This window comes from Rhineura floridana, chromosome 1 (assembly GCF_030035675.1).
Source record: "Rhineura floridana isolate rRhiFlo1 chromosome 1, rRhiFlo1.hap2, whole genome shotgun sequence".
NCBI classification, from domain to species: Eukaryota; Metazoa; Chordata; class Lepidosauria; order Squamata; family Rhineuridae; genus Rhineura; species Rhineura floridana.
Window position 1 is genome coordinate 321,109,301 of NC_084480.1, and position 21,082 is coordinate 321,130,382.

The 21,082-nt window shown below is 49.2% G+C and overlaps 1 protein-coding gene across 1 annotated transcript; it reads right to left on the reverse strand.

Moving 5' to 3' along the window:
- Positions 1 to 543: 543 nt before the first annotated feature.
- Positions 544 to 3,125, reverse strand: LOC133376349 (forkhead box protein H1-like). The gene is made up of 3 exons (XM_061608298.1): positions 2,789 to 3,125; positions 2,118 to 2,222; positions 544 to 1,465 (listed from the first exon to the last, which is right to left on the reverse strand). Exons 1-3 carry the CDS (start codon positions 3,047 to 3,049, stop codon positions 617 to 619), a joined length of 1,215 nt encoding a protein of 404 aa, XP_061464282.1. The 5' UTR covers positions 3,050 to 3,125; the 3' UTR covers positions 544 to 616.
- Positions 3,126 to 21,082: the final 17,957 nt, after the last annotated feature.

Genomic DNA, 21,082 nt, shown 5'->3' on the forward strand with positions numbered 1-21,082 from the left:
TCGCCAGCCTGGTGCCCTGCAGGGATTTTGAACTATAACTCCCACCAGCTGGCCAAAGATCACGGTCAACTTTATGGCCAAGAAAGCATTTAAAAGCCAGCAGTTATATTTAACAAACTTTTACTCAGCGTAGACCCATTGAAACAGATGGCCATGACTAGCTCTGGCCCATTAATTTCTGCGTAGTTGACTGCAACCCCAGCTTGGACAGAGGCCAGAGCACGAGAGGAGCTTCAAAAAGGCAAGCGCAGCAAAGAGCCCAGTCATCGCGGTTTGTCTTAGGGCAGGAGCAGAGAGCCTTTGGCCCGCTGGATGTGGCGGAGCTCCCACTCCCCGTCAGCCTTGGCAGGAGTTGCTGGGGCTGGCGGAAGGGGTCGTTGGGCAACACTGGGAGGGCCAAAGACTCCCTACACCTCTTCTTTATTTTTTTTATTTTGTTTAAGTATTTATAAACCACTATCTCATATTTTTAAAAACCACATAAGGTGCTTGGAACATACATACATCAGAATAAATCCAGAATTCCCAGCCCGCCCGTTCTAAACAGAGTCCATACAAATAAGGCAAGGCATGGGCGAGAGTGGGAAGGGGGCCTGCCCCTTCCAGCAAAAGATGTTCAGAAGGGATAGTAGCGGGATGGGCCTGGTGGCATCTGGCAGGGGGCACAGCAAGGTGGGAGGGCGTAGGAGGGAGCATTGCGGGGGTCCAGGTAGGACAATGTGTGTCTTGGATGCAGGGTGGGCGAGTGAGGTGCCGCCGCCGGGACCACTGGCTCCCAGTGGGCAGGCCTTGTGGAGTGTGGGGGGTGGCTCGCACAGCAGGGCAGGGCTGTTGGGGGTATGAAGGCCAAGAGGCCTTGGAGGGGCAAAGGGGCACCCAAACGGGGAGCCACACCACTGCTGTAGAAGGGGAACAAGTGGGTCCAGGGTGTCACAGGGGTCTGCTGGCTGCCAACAGAAGCCAGGGGAAGGAGAGAGCCTTCTGAGCCCCAGGCTGGAGGGGCAGCCACTGCAGGGAGGGCGTCTGAGCCCAGCCAGCCCCTGTCCCATGGGGAAGACAAGGACGGATCAGGGCTGGAGATGGAATTGCCACAGCTATCCAGGGACGCCCAGGAGCAAGGCGATGACTTAAGGGAAGCGCCTGGCGGTTCCGAGTCAGTATCAGAGTCAGAGTCCGACTGGTGCAGCAAGGAATCGATCGTGAAGGAGCTTTTCCTCTGAGGCGGTCTGGAGGTTTCCATCCTGGGGGCATCTGGAGCCGGTTGGGGTGCTGGCGAAACAGTCCCGTCAGGGGTGGCGTAGGGGCGGCCGTGGAGCACGTAAGGGGTAAGGTCAGGGGCAAAAGCCAACTGTCCCTGACGCGAGAGGGGCGTATTCTGCAGCTTTAGAGCTTCGGGTGGGATGCGCTCCACGTCCACCATCCAATAATTCCCCTTTGCAGTCGGTTTGGAGCTGTTTTTGAGCTCCTAGGAGAGAAGAAAAAGGTCAGTGGAAGGACAGGAGAGCCACGGACGGGCTGACATGTTTGTTTATTTTATTAGAATTATGTCCCACTCTTCCTCGCAGTAGGAGACCTTCCTCACAAAAAAAGGCTGAATTCCCCTCCTTTATTAATTTCAACAGCATCTGGTGGGCAACAGGTTGTGGAAGGGTGATCTGCTCTGACTGGCAGCCAGAGGACTCTCTTTCAGCAGAGCCTGCCGGCTGGATCAGCCCACAGGGAGCCCATCTCGCCCTGCTCTCTCAGTAGCCAACCACACCCCATGGGAAGCCTGCCAGCAGGCACCTAGGCACACAGCAAGGCTCCCCTCTGGCAGCTCCCAGGCACTTGGTATTACACCAAGCCAGACCACCTAGCTTGGTGTCACCCACACTGACTGGCAGCAGCTGCTCCCTAGGACTGCGGGCAAGGAGTCTCTCCCACTTCGACCCAGAGATGCCATCACGGCCTGAACTTGGGGCCTTCTTCTGCCACTACACTAGGGCGCTTCTCAAGAGGCATCGCTGAGGGAGAACGTGGCCATGGAGGCCAGAAAAAGAAGGCAGGGGACCAAGGCACAGATCCCTTCCTCCTGAGCCCCCCCCCCTTCGCAAACACACGTGCACAGGCGGGCTTACCATCCTGAAGCAGCTGTTCGAGGAAAGGTTGTGGCGGATCGAGTCCTTCCAGCCCTGGTAGCCCTCGTTAAAGACGGGGAAGAGGGTCTTGATGGCCAGGATAATCTGAAAGAGGGAGAGCGAGGCGGGGTCTCACTTGAGAGGGCCTTTCCCCCATCGCGGCTTGCCCCTGGACTTCCTCCGTCGGAAGTCCTCTTGCCCTTCCCAAAGCTGGTCCCGCTCTGGGCGAGGGGCGCCCGTCACCCCGTCCACTTAGCAGCCCCCTCCGGCTCTTGCGCCTCTCTCACTAGCCCGCGGCCGCCCACCTCCCGCAACCGACGGCTGCCGCGCAAGCAAAGATCTGAAGCAGCCCGCTCCGCCGCCCGGACTCATCCTCCGCAGCCCCGCAGGGCGAGAGAAGCACCCCCCCCACACACACACAGCCTGGCCTTGGGAAGCGAACGGCGTCCAAGCCAAGACGCCCCCGCCTCTCTTGGACCGGGGAGGGAGCAGCGACACTTTCCTCCCGGCCGTCAGCTAGGAGCGGGGCCGCCCGCTTGAGGCCCCGCGGCTAAAGGAGGCAGCCCACGGCTCCAGCGAAGCTCTCCGCGTCCTTGCCTCCCGGGGCATGGCCGGGGTCCAGGGCTCGGCTCCGTTGTGGTCTAGAAGCGGGGAAGGTGGGAGCCGCTCACCTGCCTTAAGGTCAGCCGCTTCTGCGGCGACCCCTGGATGACCAGCGCGATCATGCCCAAGTAGGTGTAGGGCGGCTTAGCGTGGCGGCAGTAGGGCTTCTTCCCCTTTTTCCTCGAAGGGGAGCCCAGGCCTTCGGCTGGCCCCGGGGATATTGCGCCCGGCTCGCCCTGGGCGGGAGACGGAGGTGTCCTCGCCTGGCTGGGCGCTTCGGACGTGGGGCTTTGGGCCCCTGTGGCGACCACGTCGATGGAGTCGTCCATGGGTTAGCAGCAGGCTGACAGGTCCGGCCTGGGCTTGTCCGTGGCTGGCTGACCGATCCGGGGGGCGCACGGGCAATGGTGCCCCCTGGCGCGGGGCTGGCCCCTTAAATCTGCTCCGGCCAGGGGGGCGTTTTCTCATGCTGATAAGGCAGACCCTTCGGCACCAGGCCGGGGGGGGGCAATTAGGACAGCTGTGCTAATCAACGGGCGGGGCGGGATCAACAGCCCGGCTCAAACAACAGCCCCGCCAGGGAAGATGCGCCCGGCACAAAGCCCCGCCGCGGAGCGCCCCGGGCGGCTGTGGATTAGAGCGGGCCCGGCCTGCCCGGCCCGGCCACGGAGGTCAAGGGCCGGAAGCGGCCCATCCGATGGGCCTGTGCCCGCCGCGCGCCGAGGGAAGCTGCCCCGGGCAAAAGGCCCGCCAAGCACGGGGGGGGGTTCTTCCGAGGTGGCTGGCCCGGATCGCCGGAGCGGCACAGCCTTTCGCCTGGGGATTCCACTGGGCAGCCAGATGTTCTCGGCGACGGCTCCCATCAGCCCGAGCTGGCTGGCACTGATAGGCGTACCAGGCCGGAACATCTGGAAGGCCCCAGGTTGGCCCTGAGAGTCAGGAGCCGCTTGGCCTTCTCTGCAGTAAGAGGCCACCAGTACAGGACTACTCAGAAGAAAGCCCCACTGAATTCAATGGGACTTACTCCCAGGAAAGTGTGCATGAGCCTGCAGCCTTGCTCTAAGCCGGCCGCCCCCAACCTGGTGCCCTCCAGATTAGGGTTGTCAGGTTCAGGGCCTGAGACTGATCCTGTATCTTTAGAAGAAGAGAAGGTCAGCCAAGTGCAGGTGTTCTTGCAACACTGTGATGGGAAAAACCACAAGGTGGAATTCTCCCTTCCCCCTGCACAACTTTTAAAGATACAGAAGACCTCTTGGTTGTGGCCTCCAACCCCTTGCGTCCCCTCTCCTCCCAAGCCTGTGGATACCTCCCTCTTGTGTATTTGTCTGGTGCTGTTTTGGCTACATAAGAATGAGTTTGTTGTTATTAAATAATAATGATATTCCGGTTGTTTTAAGGGATCGATGCATTCTCAAAGCTTCTCAGGCACACCTGAGGTCTAGGACAAGTCACTCGGGACTGCTGCTTGTAAGGGGGGGGGGCGAAGGGAGGGAAGGGCCCCAGGAGGAGGGGGAGGCTGAGGGGAAGTGAATCTAGAAACAGGAGAAGCTGGGCTGGCTCCCTCCTCTGGACTTGTGTTGCCAGCATTTTGCTCCCTCAGAGCTCCTGTGCCTGTCTCACCTGCACTGCTGTCAAAAAAGGACTGTAACTGAGGATTCTCCTTGCCTCAATACACACCAATAAACACCTTAGGAGGATCTCATGGGTTTGGAAAGCTCTTTTAGTTGTAATATGCCTGCTGGGGCTGGCGAGGAGCTTGCTTCAGGATCCATCGATGACAACTTTGAAGAGCCTCAGTGTAATCTAAGAGCTCAGCATCTGGGCTTTGAAGAGGACCTGGGTTCAAATCATGCCTGCACGGGAAGGGGAGATGTTCTTTTCTCAGCTTCCCCTTCTCCCTCCCTACCTCACATATGCCACCCTGGGCTCCTGCTGGAAGGAAGGGCGGGGTATAAATAAAGTAATAAATAAATAATATTTACAAACTGGTTTGTGTGTATCTGTGGTTCCCCTGCTGCCCTCCCCCAGCTTTATGCAGCTTTTGGTCTATTTGGTATCATTATCCTCATTTTGCAGGCTGGAGCTGAGGCTGAAGGAGAGGAGGCCAGCTAAGGCTGCCTGCCGAGGCCATGGGACAGCTGCAATATCTTTATTATTTAATTTATATCCCACCCTTCCTCCCAGCAGGAGCCCAGGGCTGCAAACAAAAGTACCAAAAACACTTTAAACATCATAAAAACAGACTTTAAAATACATTAAAACAAAACATCTTTAACAACATTTTTTTTAAAACCTTTCAAGACTTTTTTTAAAAAAGTTTTAAAACACTGGTTTTTTTTAAAGTTTTACAAACATATTAAAAAGCAATTCTAACACATAGCAGCCTGGGATAAGGTCTCAGCTTAAAAGGCTTGTTGAAAGAGGAAGATGCTAGAAACTGCTGGAGGGGAGAGTGCTCTGGTGTGCAGGCCCTCCTGCTTGCAGGCTTCCCACAGGCACCTGAGGTGCTGGACTAGATGGGCCCCTTTGGGCTTGATCCAGCTGCTGCTGTGAGGCTCTTCTGATGGCTCCATTGGCCCCCAGCCAGCATAGCCAGCGTTAAGGGATGATGGGAGTCCAATGTCGCCCTGGAGCCCATCCAATTCAGCCTGGTTTGCACAATAAAGTAAGGCTGCAATCACAATGCACACTTACCTGGGAGCAAGTCCCATTGAACCTAATGGAGCTTACTTTTGAGCAGATGCATATCGGATCACAGCCTAATGCAGTAACTGTGATCCTGGAGTAAAAAAAGGACCAGGGAGTTGCAAAGCAGCTGAAAGCGCCTCTCTATGGAAGCCTCTATGCTCCTGTGATCCCGGTAAACTATGGTTTGGCATACCATGTTGTGCGAGCCAGGTCCCAGAGCCCACTTGAAAGTGGCTGGGGTCTTGGTGGAAACGTCAGTCTCTTTTGATGTTCTACAAAGTAAAGCGCATGCATAACTCATAGTTGAATTACAATTTGTTTCTTCATCAACAGCATCAAAAGCAGCCAGGAAAAAAAGCCCAAGTGCAGTGTCAAATGTAGATATCTTCAGCTGTTTTATTTGTTTATTATCCATTTATTAAGTTTCTGTCCTGCCCTTTCTCCCAGAAGGAGCCCAGGGCAGCTGTTCCTCAGACACAGTTGGAGCCCCACTGCCCTAGGCCAACTAGCGAGTGACAAGGGAGATAAGGATGGCCGGGTAGGGAAGAGAAAGGCTCCTGCCCCATGTTAAGTGTGGTGCAATGCAAGGACTTTGGGGGGGGTTTAACAGGTGCAACAAGCAACATCTGCTGAAAAGCTCACTTCTGTGCAATGCTTAAAGGGGCAGGAGCCCAGCTCCGCTCCCTAGTGAGGTTCATGGCTGCTGCTTCAGCATTCCTTCATTTGCTTCTGCTGGGGTCACGCCAGGAGGGCTACTTGACATGTAGAAAGGTAGCACAGGCAACATGTCCAGGCCTGGAGGGAATCAATTTGCAAACAGTAAAACGAAACCAAACTCCTGCAGAGTGCCTCCTGGGGTTGCCAGGCTCAGGGCCTGAGAATGATTCTGTATCTTTAAGAGAAGAGAAAATTCAGCCAAGTGCAGGTGTTCTTGCAACACTGTGATGGGAAAAACCACAAGGTGAAATTCTCCTTTCCCCCTGCACGACTTTTAAAGATATAGAAGACATCTTGGTTGCCAGGCCCAGCCTCCAAGAGGCCTTCTGTATCTTTAAAAGTTGAGAATTCCACCTTGTGGTTTTTCCCATTACGGTGTTGCAAGAATACCTGCACTTGGCTGAATTTTCTCTTCTCTTAAAGATACAGAATCATTCTCAGGGCCTGAGCCTGGCAACCCTACCTATGCATGATCTTGGTAATGCTTATAGCAGCCTTTGCCAACCTGGTGCCCTCTGAGTGTTTTGGACTACAATCCCCATCAGTCCCAGCCATCACATCTACTGGCTGGGGGTGATGGGAGCTGTAGTCCAAAAAGTCCAGAGGGCACTAGGTTGCCAAAGGATGCCTTACAACATGCCTGTAAGGTTGCCTGGACTGTGCACTGAGCCCTTCAGCAGTTTGGTACTTTCTGTGAATGGTTTGCAGTGCATTGCTATATGGCACTGAACACAGTTTTCTTGCTCAATGTTTGTTCAGCAGCATTTGCCAACCTGGTGCCATTCATCCATTTTGAATGCTGGATTTAAAAAAGGATGTTAGTACTGGTGTTCAGAAGCTGTCCCTGATCATGGAGGCAGAGCGTAGCCTTCATGGCTAGTAGCCACTGACAGCCTTATTTATCCTTCATGTTTTTATCTAACCCTTCTTTAAAACCATCCAAGTTGGTAGCCATCACTTCCTTCTGTGTGGGTGGATTCCAGAGTTTAACTTGGACATCTTTTAAACTCAGAAAGTTACCAGAGCTTTGGTGTTGCTTATTTTTGCAATCTGGACCTGTTGCCCTGGTTTGGGATATGTGTATGTTGCCTCGTTGCTCTCAGAGAATAAGAAAACAAAAGCAGGTGTTTCTTGGAGTGGGGAAATGGCCTGTCTTGGCCCTGCCAGTCCAATCCAGGGTGTTTTCAGGTTGCTATTGGGAGCAGGTGGTGCTTAATGTTCCTAAAGGAAACGTGTTGGGGCCAAATTGGACCTGCCTCTCATGACATTCTCCCTCCTTTGCAAGCTGTGACTAGCTTGCTACTGGCTGCAGTTGGCCACCGATACGGAAAAGAGAGATTTTTTGTTGTTACATGCCTCCGAGTCGACTGTGACTTATGGCGACCCTATGAATCAGTGACCTCCAAGAGCATCTGTCATGGACCTCCCTGTTCAGATCTTGTATGTTCAGGTCTGTGGGAAAGGGACACTAGGAACCTACAAAGCTGCCTCAGACCATCCAGCCAAGTATTGTCTGCACTGACTGCCAGTGGCAATGACTCTGGATTTCAGGCAGGGGATATTCCCAGCCTTACCTGGAGACGTTTGGGATTGAACCTGCAGCCTTTTGCATGCAGAACTGAGCTACAGTCTATCTTACTTGTCCAGAACATTGCCTTGGCATGGAAAATAGGTTCTGGGGCTAAGAGATTTGCACCAAGAAAACAAACAGCTCCTTGCTTTTCAGATTCTCCCTGAAAGCTGAAAGAATTCGGAGGGGACGGAAGCTACAGCTGGCTTTAGAGGCATTCCCAAATGTGCTGCTTCTGAGTGCTCGCATTTAAACCCCCCCCTGATCTCAGAAGTCCCCTATTGCTGCTGGATCTCTTCTGGAGTGCAGACCTCTGGGATTAAATACTATTTCATTGGCACCTATTTAAAAAACAACACCTTTTGGGTGCTTGGGTCTATTCTGCCTGTATGCACTGGAAAATGCCTCGGGTGGTGGAGGAGGGGGCTGTCTCCAGAATGATCTCCAGCTAATTTCAAATGATTAGTGGTGCAGCTTCCTGAGATAGGAATTGGAGGGGTGGGGGACAGGGGCAGAAGCTCAGCTGTCTAAGGTGAGTTGCAAGAGCTGCCCCCCCTTTTAAAGCCTTGCATGGTTCAGTCAAGACCATGGTATTCCCAATCTCTATGTATGGATGTGAAAGTTGGACAGTGAAAAAAGTGGATAAGAGAAAAATCAACTCATTTGAAATGTGGTGTTGGAGGAGAGCTTTGTGCATACCATGGACTGCGAAAAAGACAAATAACAGGGTGTTAGAACAAATTAAACCAGAACTGTCACTAGGAGCAAAAATGATGAAACTGAGGTTATCATACTTTGGACACATCATGAGAAGACATGATTCACTAGAAAAGACAATAATGCTGGGGAAAACAAAAGGGAGTAGAAAAAGAGGAAGGCCAAACAAGAGACGGATTGATTCCATAAAGGAAGCCACAGACCTGAACTTACAAGATCTGAACAGGGTGGTTCACGACAGATGCTCTTGGAGGTGACTGATTCATAGGGTCGCCATAAGTCTAAATCGACTTGTGGCACATAACAACAATGGTTCTGCCTCTGCCCAGCCCACCTGGCAACTTTCCCAGAGAAGGAAGTGAACCTGAGCCGACCCAAGTTGGCTGCTGCCTCTCCCTTTGTTGTGCTAATGCACTTGGGCAATTGTGTAAGAGGATAAAGATGGCTTTTCTAACTGGGCTGCTAATGTCTGGCTAATGGTTGTTGATAGCCAAGACAGGCTAACAGACTCCAGCAAGGAGGTCAGAAGAAGGTTGGCAGGGTCCCCCCTCCGCCCCAAAATTAGGCTTCCTCCCTATAAGAGAATACCCAATAAATTAATCTTCGGTGTTGAACAGAGGAAGGGATGCCACTGCTAATAGGTCCATTGAAGAAAGGGCTTTTGTTACGCAATTTTATTGAGTAGCATCTACAACCAGAATAATCTAATTTACAGAGTAAAAAAAAAGATAAGTAATAATTGCCTTGATTAGCTACCAAATTAAAATTCCAGCAAGGGAGGAGACAATAGGCGGAAGAAAGAAAAGATAAGTGTTTTAAAAAAAACAAAAGTTTCTGATAGAATTACTGTTGAGTGTGTGGGAAGATTCTAAGACATGAAAAGTCCAGTGGCCCTCCTCCATTTGGCAAAACTTGGTCAGTCTTGTACTTTGAAAAAAATTCCAGAAATCTCCAGGTTGAAGAAGGGTGACTCCACACGAAATGCTGTCAAGTCAAAATATCAGGCCTCATCAAGCGGCAATGCTCAGTCCCATAACGGATAATTTATTGTTTGTTTATTATATTACATTTATATTCCACCTCCTCCATGGAGCTCAAGGTGGTGTACAAACATGGTTTTCCCCCTCCCCATTTTATTCTCACAACAACCCTGCAAGGTAGGTTAGGCTGAGAGAGTGACTGGCCCAAGGTCACCCAGTGAGCTTCACGGCTGAGTGAGGATTTCAACCCTGGTCTCCCAGGTTGACACTCTAACCACTATACCATGCTGGCTCAAGTGGCTGCTCCCTGGAGCGAAACACAGTGGCAAGAGGAGGGAGCAGCCTCCTCCTCCTCCTGAAAATGGGCCACCAGCAGAACTTCCTGCTTTGCAGGGGAATAGAATCAGTAATCACTGTAAGAAAAATCAACAAAATGGGCTCAGCTGGATGTGAAGAAATGCTGTTTAGGACATTAATAATACAGGTCCCTCAGTGAGAGAAGAGGAAGGGGGATGTTCTGGGCTCAAAGCCATAATGGTTAAAGGGCCAGACTGGGGCCAAGGAGTGGTTCAAATTTCCACTTGGCCATGAAACTACCTTTGGCTAATCGCTTTCTCTTTGCTTAACCTGCCTCACAAAGTTGTGACGATAAAATAGTGCGGGTGGCCGTGGCAGTGTAGACTGTCTTGAGCTCCTCAGGGGAAAAGTGAGCTTTAAATGTAATAATGCTTTCAATGTATTTAACCCTAACCCTCAAACCATATTTATTCAGTATGTAATATGTGTTGAATTAGCACTTCTTGGTGTTTATGTTTGGCTGGTGGAAGAACCAGCTTCCTTCTTTGGTTCTTAGCCATATTTAAATGGAATCAGAAGGCTGGAGTTCTGTTAGCTAATGAATGGTCTGGAATGAATGGTCTGGAAGCTGCAGCTGGTGTAAAATGCGGCGGTGAGACTGCTCACTGGGGCAGGGTATCGCCAACATATCACCCCACTGCTGAAAGAACTGCACTGGCTGCCCATTTGCTACTGGGCCAAGTTCAAGGTTCTAGTCTTGGTGTACAAAGCCCTATACAGCTCAGGACCAGGATACCTGAAAGACCGTCTTACCCCATATAGACCCAGTCGATCACTGTGCTCTGCAGGTGAGGGCCTCCTGCAGATACCATCTCATCAGGAGGTCCATTCTGCACAACACAGGAAACAGACCTTTAGTGTGGCGGCACCTACCCTGTGGAATTTGTTCCCTCCCCTTAAATATTAGGCAGGCGCCATCTCTGTTATCTTTTTGGTGCCTTTTGAAGACCTTCCTCTTTCACCAACCTTTTAAGTTGAGACCTATCCCAGTATGCGTCTGTGTTGGAATTGCTTTTTAATATTTTCTTTTAAAACAATGTTGTTTAACCCTTTTTAAATATGTTTTTAAAGCTTTTAAAAATGTTTTTAAAGTTGTTTTGTTTTAGTGTATTTTAATGTTTGTTAAAGCCCCCCTCTGGCATGGAGTCCCCAGAACGTTGCCCGCAAGGGAAGGCCATCCTTGGGCTGAACAATCTTCCCCAGCACAGTATGAGTACAGATGAAGGGTGGGCTATAAAACTTTTTAATATTAAAAGAGCAATCAAATAAATCATAGCTGAGTCACACCCACAATTGTGAGGTGTGTGAAGAGATGATGATGAGGCCTCCCCAGCTGTTGCCACAGGCTGTGGACTGCCTGTGGCATCACATAAACACATGGCTGTTGAGTGGATATAAAGGGGGGCCAAGTGGACTGAGGCAAAAGCATGGCCTGGTATTTCACTTGGAGAAGGCGAATTGGCAAATGCAAGGAGGTGATCATCTGGCTGCGGGATGCCATCATGGAGCAATAATGAGGCAAGTTTACTTGCTGAGCGGGATCACGGCTTGAAGGTGGCTGCTACTCACACCTGAAGCTGGTTGATGTCTAGCAATGGACCTAGTGGAAGCTGGCAGTGTGTATGGAAGCCAGTGGATTTCACATTCGGAAGCTGGCGGATGCCGCAAGGCTGAAGCAGGCTGATGTTTGTGGAGGAAGCTGTTTGACGGTCGATATTTGTGGGTTGAAGCCAGGGAACGAATGTGAATGGATGGGGAGGGTCGAGAAAGGGGCGGATGTTGTCGCTGGCGTTTTCACAAATGTCGGATGGCCGTGTGTGTGAGTGGAGTTTCGGATGCAGTAAAGGGGTTGGGTGGGTGTAAGTGTGTGAATGTGACAAACCGGTGGATGTACCATGACTAAATGACACCAGTGAATGTTGGCAGGTGGAAGCTAGAGGATGAAGTTGCCAAGGCGGATGCTGGCGGAGGTGCTTGGGTGAGGCTGCTGGATAGTTGCCATCCCCCTCATTGTCTGTGTTTCTTTCCTTCCAGGGATGTCTCTGAAGCTGGTGAGGTTTTGGGAGAGACTACCTGTGAGAGCAACAAAGAGGACTGCAAGGCTTAAAGAAGCCAGCTTTTATTTCTAAATAAAATGTTTTTTGTATTCATCTCCTGTGGAGTCCCTTGCTTTATTCAAAAACAGGTAATGGGAGATCAAATCCCAGAGCGTCATGGTGTGCCTCTCCCTGGTATCAGTATACATGAGGCCATAGCTATACATGAGGCTAGAAATATTTTAAGAATAAATGAATATATCACTGCTGCGGTGTCCTCACCATTGTCAGGCCGAGGGAGGTTGTGCTGTTACTGTGGGCAAGGGACTGCCTGTGATGTCACAAAAGGACATGGTGGCTGAGGGGAAGAAGGATGCCGGGGGGGGGGGACGAATGGAGGGAAGGAGCCCAGGAGGAGGGGGAGGCGCTGAGGGGAAGTGAATCTAGAAACTGGAGAAGCTGGGCTGGCTCCCTCCTGTGTATTTGAGTTGCCAACATTTTGCTCCCTCAGAGCTCCTGTGCCTGGCTCACCTGCACTGCTGTCAAAAAAGGAATGTAACTGAACAGGGTGGTTTATGATAGATGCTGTTGGAGGTTGCTGATTCATAGGGTCGCCATAAGTTGTAGTCGACTTGAAGGCACAAAACAACAACAACAGGTAGATTTTTACAGCTGAGTTTTCTACATGCTTCTGTTTCTTGCCAGTTTTGTAGAGAGCTAGGTTTTTCCTGAGCTTTTACCTACGGACAGGTTTGCACGGGTTTGATTTTTATAGATTCATTTTCCTTTCTTCCTGATTGGATTAGATTGGAATTCCTGTTCCCTGAAATCCCACTCTGGACGGCTGGTGCTCTATCTGTCCGTTCAGCTAAAAAGCTATACAATTAGGGTAGCTGGAAAGATAGTGATCTTTAGCTCCCAGGTGGTGAGAGCCTCTGGCCCATGGACAAAAGTGGCCCTTCAGGCCCCCTACCTCACCCTCAGCACTCCAGCCTGTCCATGGCCTTCACTGTCCCCGCTTCGTTCCCTCAAGGGCTTTTGCCTAGCTGCAATGCATCCTTGGGCTGTGATTGTGCTTCACTGGAAAAGAGGGTTGCCTGGTCTCCAGTTTTTGCCTGGAGATTCCAGTTTTTAGGGGTCCTCTCTGGGTCTCCAAGTGAGTCACCCCAATCTCCAGACTCTTAGCTTTCATTTTAAAAAGTTTCTAGTAGGGTTGCCAGGTCGGAAGCATCCCAAAACCTGAGATGTCATGGGGCGGGCCCTAGTGATGTCACAGGGTGGGTCCTAGTGACATCATGGGGTGGGCCCTAGTGACATCATAAAGCATGCTTAAGCCAATAACATTTTTCTAAATCCTGTGATGTTAAAATCTAAAGCTCTCCTAATAAAATTTTACTACATTTTATACATGATATATTATAGATTAATTACAGAACTTCTGAAATATATTTTCCTTATGCTGGAAGCACTAGTAGTCTTAAATCCAAGTATGGAACACATCCCTTCTAATCCAGCACCGGAAAGCACACCAGGGCAGTTGTTCCACAGAGTGTACAAACCTATAATAATTATAGATATGCCATGCATTAATTAGTGCATGGTGTGTGCACATCACCAGTGGCATCTTAAGGCAAAAGGAGGCGCCGTGTACCTGAGCCTCAGTGTATGAGGTGCAGTCAATGAAGGGGGGGCAGAGGGAGCTGCCTGCCACCAAGTCAAACCATTGGGTACATCTACCTCTGCCCTACATACTCTGACTGGCAGCAGGTCTCCTGGGTTTCAGGCAGGGAGTCTTCCCAAGCCCCACTGGAGATGAACCTGGGACCTTCTACATGCAAAGCAGGTGCTCTGCCCACTCAGCCACAGTCCTTCCCCAGGGAGTGTGGGGAGTTCCGGAGGGGGGAAAGGATGCCAGGGGTGGCTCAAGGCATGTCTGAGGGAGAAGGGAAACTGGGGGAAGGGGGGCTCTTTTGGCAGGAGCCCATACTGAAGTCAACCTGCAAGAAGGTGTGGCATGAGGGGGTGCCCACCTGCATCGACCCAAGTGTGCGAGGAGGGTTTGGTTCAGTTTTGTTTTTTGGGACGGGGCAGGTGGGAGACTATTAGAGGGTGGTTAATCCAGGCAGCGCCCTATCAGTCCTGGGGAGGGAGCAGCACCAGGGATCAAGGGTGGCTCTCTAGTCCTCATGGAGGATAGTGGGTTAAGAACCTAAGAAGAGCCCTGCAGTGCTGGATCAGGCCAACGTGGGCTCATCCAGTCCAGCACATCCTCTTCTCACAGTGGCTGACCAGCTGCGGGGCCCCTGCGCTCCCCTTCCGCAATCCGCAGCAGGATAGCAGGGCAGGAGCTTCAGAGCCGCCCACCATTCCCCTCTTCACCTACCTTTCTCTCTGCGGTTCTTTGCAGCAAGGGGCTGAAGCCTCTGCCGCCATCTTGGTTGATGGCAGCAATGCGAGTGTGTAGCTCACACGCGTGCCATCAACCAAGATGGCGGCAGAGGCTTCAGCCCCTTAGGCAAACCTCGGCTGCCATTTTGATTGATAGCAAACCCGTGCGGGCTGCAAAAAACAGCAGAGAGAAAGGAGAGCAGGGGAATGGCGGGGGGCTTGGGATCTCCTGCCCTGCGGCTAGCCCTGCTGGGCGGCCATGCCACACCACGCCAAAAACCTGAGATCCAGGGTCAGGGTGTGTGGTCTGGCTGGGGAGCCAGAAAACACCGCTGAAGCCGGAGATATTGTAACCTTAGTTTCTAGGTGGTCTCATTCAAGAAACATACAGCAAAATATGCCAGGTGGAAGGGCAGGATATAAATCAAATAATATATAAATAAATAAAATGTCAACCACTGCCCCTCACAACTTCAGTTAGGAGTCAGCTGCTCTAATCCTTGCCCTTTCAGGTTTTTAGCCAATAAGTGAAGTCAGGGTTGTGACTGAGAAGAGATTTGCTGACCTCCAGGCAATAGCTAGAACCCATTGCAAATCCTTAGTTTCCTTTTCTTGTTTGTCTACACATCAGAAGTTAGTGAGTGTATAGCTTGCAGCAGTGGCAATATTGCTTTTCTACAATAATATACCAGGAATTTTAGAAGATCACAGCAGGATCTTGGCATATGCAGTAAACAATTTCAGTTAGTATGATTATAATAAAAGTGTACATGTATGTTTTTTAAATTACTTGCAAAAATAGCGTATTATACTTTTTATCTTTCAAATGATTTTTGAACAGAAATTTGAAAAAGTGTACATGCTGCAGCTCATGATGCCATTACAGTATGTTGTACTTTTCTAATTATAAGGAGTCAAACAAGTTTAAATTTTACTGGGCTGTTGAAGAGGGCAGTTTATTTGTCTAATTCATAGCCTGTTTTGAAAACCACCTTCCCAATATGAAGCTTTAATCCTCTACCCAGTTTTCTGGGAGTAAAGCTGCAATGTTAATCATATGTGTGGTTGAATAGCAGCACGAGACAGATCTACATCAGATTGTGAGGTAGGGTTGGAAACCAAGGCAGCTCATAACAAGAAATAAATCAATTTAAAATCCAGTAACCATAAAGCAGATATAAAAGAGTTGCACAACAGCTTAAAGTGGCATGATTCTGAATTTTGAGTTGGGTGAGTGAAATTCCTTATAATTTAAGGTTGCAGTCTTCTGCACACTTCCCTGTTTGAGTAAGCCCCATTGAATATAAATATTTCTTCATACTATGTCCCAATATGTATCTGATTTCACACTATGGTTGTACATTATTATTTCTTCTACATTTTAAGTGTACCTTTCTTGCCTGGGGTGGTCATGGTCCTACTCTGTTGGTTTAAATAGAGAGATGGTGAGTAGCCCATGTTAACCAAGTAAACTTTGTATTTGATTTCAGTTTTAAAAAATAATTTAAATGATTTATATGCAGGCAAAGTTTATGAAGTAATGCAGATCCACACAATACATTTAAATCACATCCAACTCGCATTTAAAGAGCATGAGGTCCCCCAAATAATCCTGGGAAGTGTAGTTTCCCACTCACAGTTATGGTTCCCATCACCCTTAACTAACCACATGATTGTGTGGTGGGATTCATGTGCTTCAAATGTATGTTGAATGTGCTTTAAATGCATGGTGTTGATCTGCCCTAGGTATGTTATGCATTTGGATAGTTGGTCAATTGCCTGCTTTGAATGGGGTCATACGCCAGGTTCATAGTCTGGGGGTGCTCCTGGATCCATCTTTGTCGCTAGACGCCCAGGAGACCTCCGTGGCTAGGAGTGCCTTTTACCAGCTTCGGCTAGTAAGACAGCTGCGGCCGTTTCTGGACTGGGATAGCCTGACCACTGTTGTCCATGCACTGGTAACCTCCAGGCTGGATTACTGTAATGCGCTCTATGTGAAGCTGCCCTTGAGGGTGGTCCGGAAGCTGTCGCTGGTGCAAAATGCAGCGGCGAGACTGCTCACTGGGGCAGGGTATTGCCAACATGTCACCTTGTTTCTGAAAGAATTGCACTGGCTGCCCACTTGCTACCGGGCCAAGTTCAAGGTTCTAGTTTTGTTGTACAAAGCCCTATACAGCTCGGGACCAGGATACCTGAAAGACCGTCTTATCCCTTATAGACCCAGTCGATCACTGCGCTCTGCAGGTGAGGGCCTCCTGCAGATACCATCTTATCAGGAGGTCCATTCTGCACAACATAGGAAATGGACCTTTAGTGTGGCGGCACCTACCCTGTGGAACTCCCTCCCCTTAAATATTAGGCCGGCGCCATCTCTGTTGTCTTTTCCGTGCCTACTGAAGACTTTCCTCTTTCAACAAGCCTTTTAAGTTGAAACCTTATCCCAGTCTGCGTCTGTGTTGGAACTGCTTTTTAATACGTTTGTAAACTTTTTTTAAAAAAAAACACCAATGTTTTTAACCGTTTTTTAAAGATGTCTTGAAAGCTTTTTTAAAAATGTTTTTAAAGATGATTTGTTTTGATGCATTTTGGTGTCGGTTTTTATGATGTTTTAGAGTGTTTTTGGTGCTTCTGTTTGCCGCCCTGGGCTCCTGCTGGGAGGAAGAGCGGGATATAAATCAAACAATAATAGTCCAGTATATAGACCTGTGATTTTTTTTTAAATATCCACAGGAATAGCTGTATTAGTCTGTTACAGCAAAACCAGCGACATGTCTAATAACACTTTAAAGAGTGTTTAATAACAACTTTAAATAACACTTTAAATTTATAAAGTCATATGAGAGTCCACACTGTCATGGTCTCCGGGTGTCTGATGAAGTGGCCTCTCAGACTGCGAAAACATAAGAACATAAGAAAGGTCTGCTGGATCAGGCCAGTGGCACATCACGTCCACCATCCTATGGGGGTGCCTCTATGGGAAGCCCACAAGCAGGACTTGAGTGCAAGAGCACTCTCCTCTCCTGTGGTTTCCAGCAGCTGGGATTCAGAAGCATACTGGCTCCAGCTACGGCGGCTGAGCATAGCCATTGGGGCTAGTAGCCACTGATAGCCTTTTCCTCCATGAATTTGTCTAATCTTATTTTACTTATTTTTATTTATTTATTTAATTACATTTCTAGACCGCCCTATAGCAGAAAGCTCTCAGGGCGGTGTACAACAAATAAAATCACAATTAAAATATGAGCAAGTGTGAAAAATATAGTACAATTATAAAAACATTAAACATGATAAAAATCTGAAATAGAATTGCCATTGAGTTTATAAATTAAGATCCATATTAGGTTTAAAATATTAAATTTAAAATGTTTAAAATGCCTGGGCGAAAAGGTAGGTTTTTACCTGGCGCTGAAAAGATAACAGAGAAGGCGCCAGGCGTATCTCGTCTGGGAGGGCATTCCATAGTTCGGGGGCCACCACCGAGAAGGCCCTAGATCTAGTTGTTGATCTCCGGGCCTCTTTATGAGTTGGGACCCGGAGAAGGGCCTTCGACGTCGAGCGTAGTGAACGGGTAGGTACATAGCGAGAGAGGCGTTCCACCAGGTATTGCGGTCCGATGCCGTTTAGGGCTTTATAGGTAAGAACCAACACTTTGAATCTGGCCCGGAAACATATCGGTAGCCAGTGCAGCTGCGCCAGGACAGGGGTTATATGGTCAAATTTCTTTGTCCCAGTGAGAACTCTGGCCGCAGCATTTTGCACTAGCTGAAGTTTCCGAACCGTCTTCACAGGTAGCCCCACGTAGAGTGCATTACAGTAGTCCAATCTAGAGGTTACCATAGCATGGATAACTGAGGCGAGATTCTCCCTGTTCAGATAGGGTCGTAGTTGGGCTACCAGCCGAAGCTGGTAGAATGCATTCTGTGCCACCGAGGCTACCTGAGCCTCAAGTGACAGGAGCGGATCTAATAAGACCCCCAAACTACGTACCTGCTCCTTTAGGGGGAGTGTAACCCCATCTAGGGCAGGTCGAACGTCAACCATCTGGGCAGAGGGCCCTCCCACCAACAGCATCTCAGTCTTGTCAGGATTGAGTCTCAGTTTATTAGCTCTCATCCAGCCCATTATTGCGGCCAGGCAGCGGTCTAGTACATCAACAGCCTCACCTGACGAAGATGAAAAGGAGAAGTAGAGCTGCGTATCATCAGCATATTGCTGGAAACGCACTCCAAAACTCCTGATGACCTCACCCAGCGGCTTCATATAGATATTAAAAAGCATGGGGGACAGAACTGAACCCTGCGGGACCCCATATTGGAGTACCCAGGGACTCGAGTAATGTTCCCCAAGCATCACCTTCTGGAGACGATTCCCAAGATAGGAGCACAGCCACCGCCAAGCAGTGCCTCCAACTCCTAAATCCGTAAGTCGCTCCAGAAGGATACCATGGTCGATGGTATCAAATGCCGCTGAGAGATCAAGGAGAACCAACAGAGTTACACTCCCTCTGTCTTTCTCCCGACAGAGGTCATCATACAGGGCGACCAAGGCCGTTTCTGTACCAAACCCCGGCCGAAAGCCCGATTGAAATGGGTCTGGATAATCAGTTTCATCCAAGACAGCCTGGAGTTGGCGAGCGACCACACGCTCTAGGACCTTGCCCAGGAATGGAACATTTGCTACCGGCCTATAGTTGTCCAAATTATCAGGGTCCAAGGAGGGCTTTTTTAGGAGCGGTCTCACCACCGCCTGTTTCAGGCAGGGTGGGACCACTCCCTCTCGTAAAGAGGCATTAATCACCTCCTTGGCCCAGCCGGCTGTTCCATTCCTGCTAGCTTTTATTAGCCATGAGGGGCAAGGATCCAGAGCAGAAGTGGTCGCCCGCACCTGTCCAAGCACCTTGTCCACATCCTCGAGCTGTACCAACTGAAACTCATCCAGTAAAACAGGACAAGACTGTGCTCTGGACACCTCATTAGGATCAACTGCTACAATAATGGAGTCAAGGTCCCGGCGGATGTTCATGATCTTATCACGAAAGTGTCGCGCAAACTCATTACAGCGGGCAATTGATGGTGTTATTGCGTCCTGGGGACCAGAGTGTAAAAGTCCCCGGACAACTTTATAAAGTTCCGCTGGGCGGTTAAGGGATGACTGAATAGAGACAGCAAAGTACTGCTTCTTCGCTGCTCTCACTGCCTTCACATAGAGTTTGGTAGAGACCCTCACAAGTGCATGATTACAGCCGTCGGGAGTTCGCCTCCATTTGCACTCAAGCCGTCTAAGTACCATTACCTCTTGTGGGAGTGAATTCCATAGTTTGACTATGCGCTGTGTGAAGAAGTCATTTCTTCTGCCTCTCCTGAATCTTCCAACATTCAGCTTCAATGGATGTCCAGGAGTTCTAGTGTTGTGCAAGAGGGAGAAAAACTTGCTTCTGTCCACTTTCTCTATGCCAGGCATAATTGTATACACCTCTATCATATCACCTCTTACCTTTTTCTAAACTGAAAAAAATGAAATGGACTGCCTTCTAGTTGATCCCAACTTATGGCGACCCTATGAAGAGGGTTTTCATGGTAAGCGGTATTCAGAGGGGGTTTCCCATTGCCTCCCTCTGAGGCTGAGAGGCAGTGACTGGCCCAAGGTCACCCAGTGAGCTTCATGGCTGTGTGGGGATTCGAACCCTGGTCTCCCAGGTTGCAGTCCAACACCTTAACCACTACACCACACTGGCTCTCCTCTAAAAAGCCCCAAATTTTGCCACAATGCATTTGTTATGTCTTTGAAGCGCTACAAGACTTTATAGTGGTTTTATTTTTAACGTGTGATATCCAGCTAAGTCATACTGAGAATGGAGTCACTGATATTTTGGACTGCAAACCCCATCAGCCCAAGCCAACTCGATGTTGCACAGGCTTGACACCTCCATGTTGGTCAGGCCTGGCACACAGTTGGTCACTTCTCTCCAGACTTATCTGACATTCAATTTCTCTTGGGGGTCCCTGCCAAGTAAGTCCTGGCTCTAAAAGCAGGGAGAAAGAAGAGGTGATAGCAATCCTCTGGCTGTTGTTGTTATGTGCCTTCAAGTTGATTACGACTTATGGCAACCCTATGAATCAGTCACCTCCAAGAGCATCTGTCATGAACCACCCTGTTCAGATCTTGTATGTTCAAGTCTGTGGCTTCCTTTATGGAATCAATCCATCTCTTGTTTGGCCTTCCTCTTTTTCTACTCCCTTCTGTTTTTCCCAGCATTATGGTATTTTCTAGGGAATCAGGTCTTCTCCTGATGTGTCCAAAGTATGATAACCTCAGTTTCATCATTTTAGCTTCTAGTGATAGTTCTGGTTGAATTTGTTCTAACATTCAATTATTTGTCTTTTTTGCAATCCATGGTATGCGCAAAGCTCTCCTCCAACATCACATTTTAAATGAGTTTATTTTTCTCTTATCCCCTTTTTTCACTGTCCAACTTTCACATCCATACATAGAAATTGGGAATACCATGGTCTGAATGATCCTGACTTTAGTGTTCAGTGATACATCTTTGCATTTGAGGACCTTTTCTAGTTCTCTCATAGCTGCTCTCCCCAGTCCTAGCCTACTTCTGATTTCTTGACTATTGTCTCCATTTTGGTTAATGACTGTGCCGAGGTATTGATAATCCTTGACAAGTTCAATGTCCTCATTGTCAACTTTAAAGTTACATAAATCTTCTGTTGTCATTACTTTAGTCTTCTTGATGTTCAGCTGTAGTCCTGCTTTTGTGCTTTCCTCTTTCACTTTCATCAGCAGTCTTTTCAACTCATTACTGGTTTCTGCTAGTAGTATGGTTTCGCCACAAATCCAGTCTCCCAACGGGACTATCTACTGAGAAAAGCAGGCATAAGCCTGAGTTATATACATTTC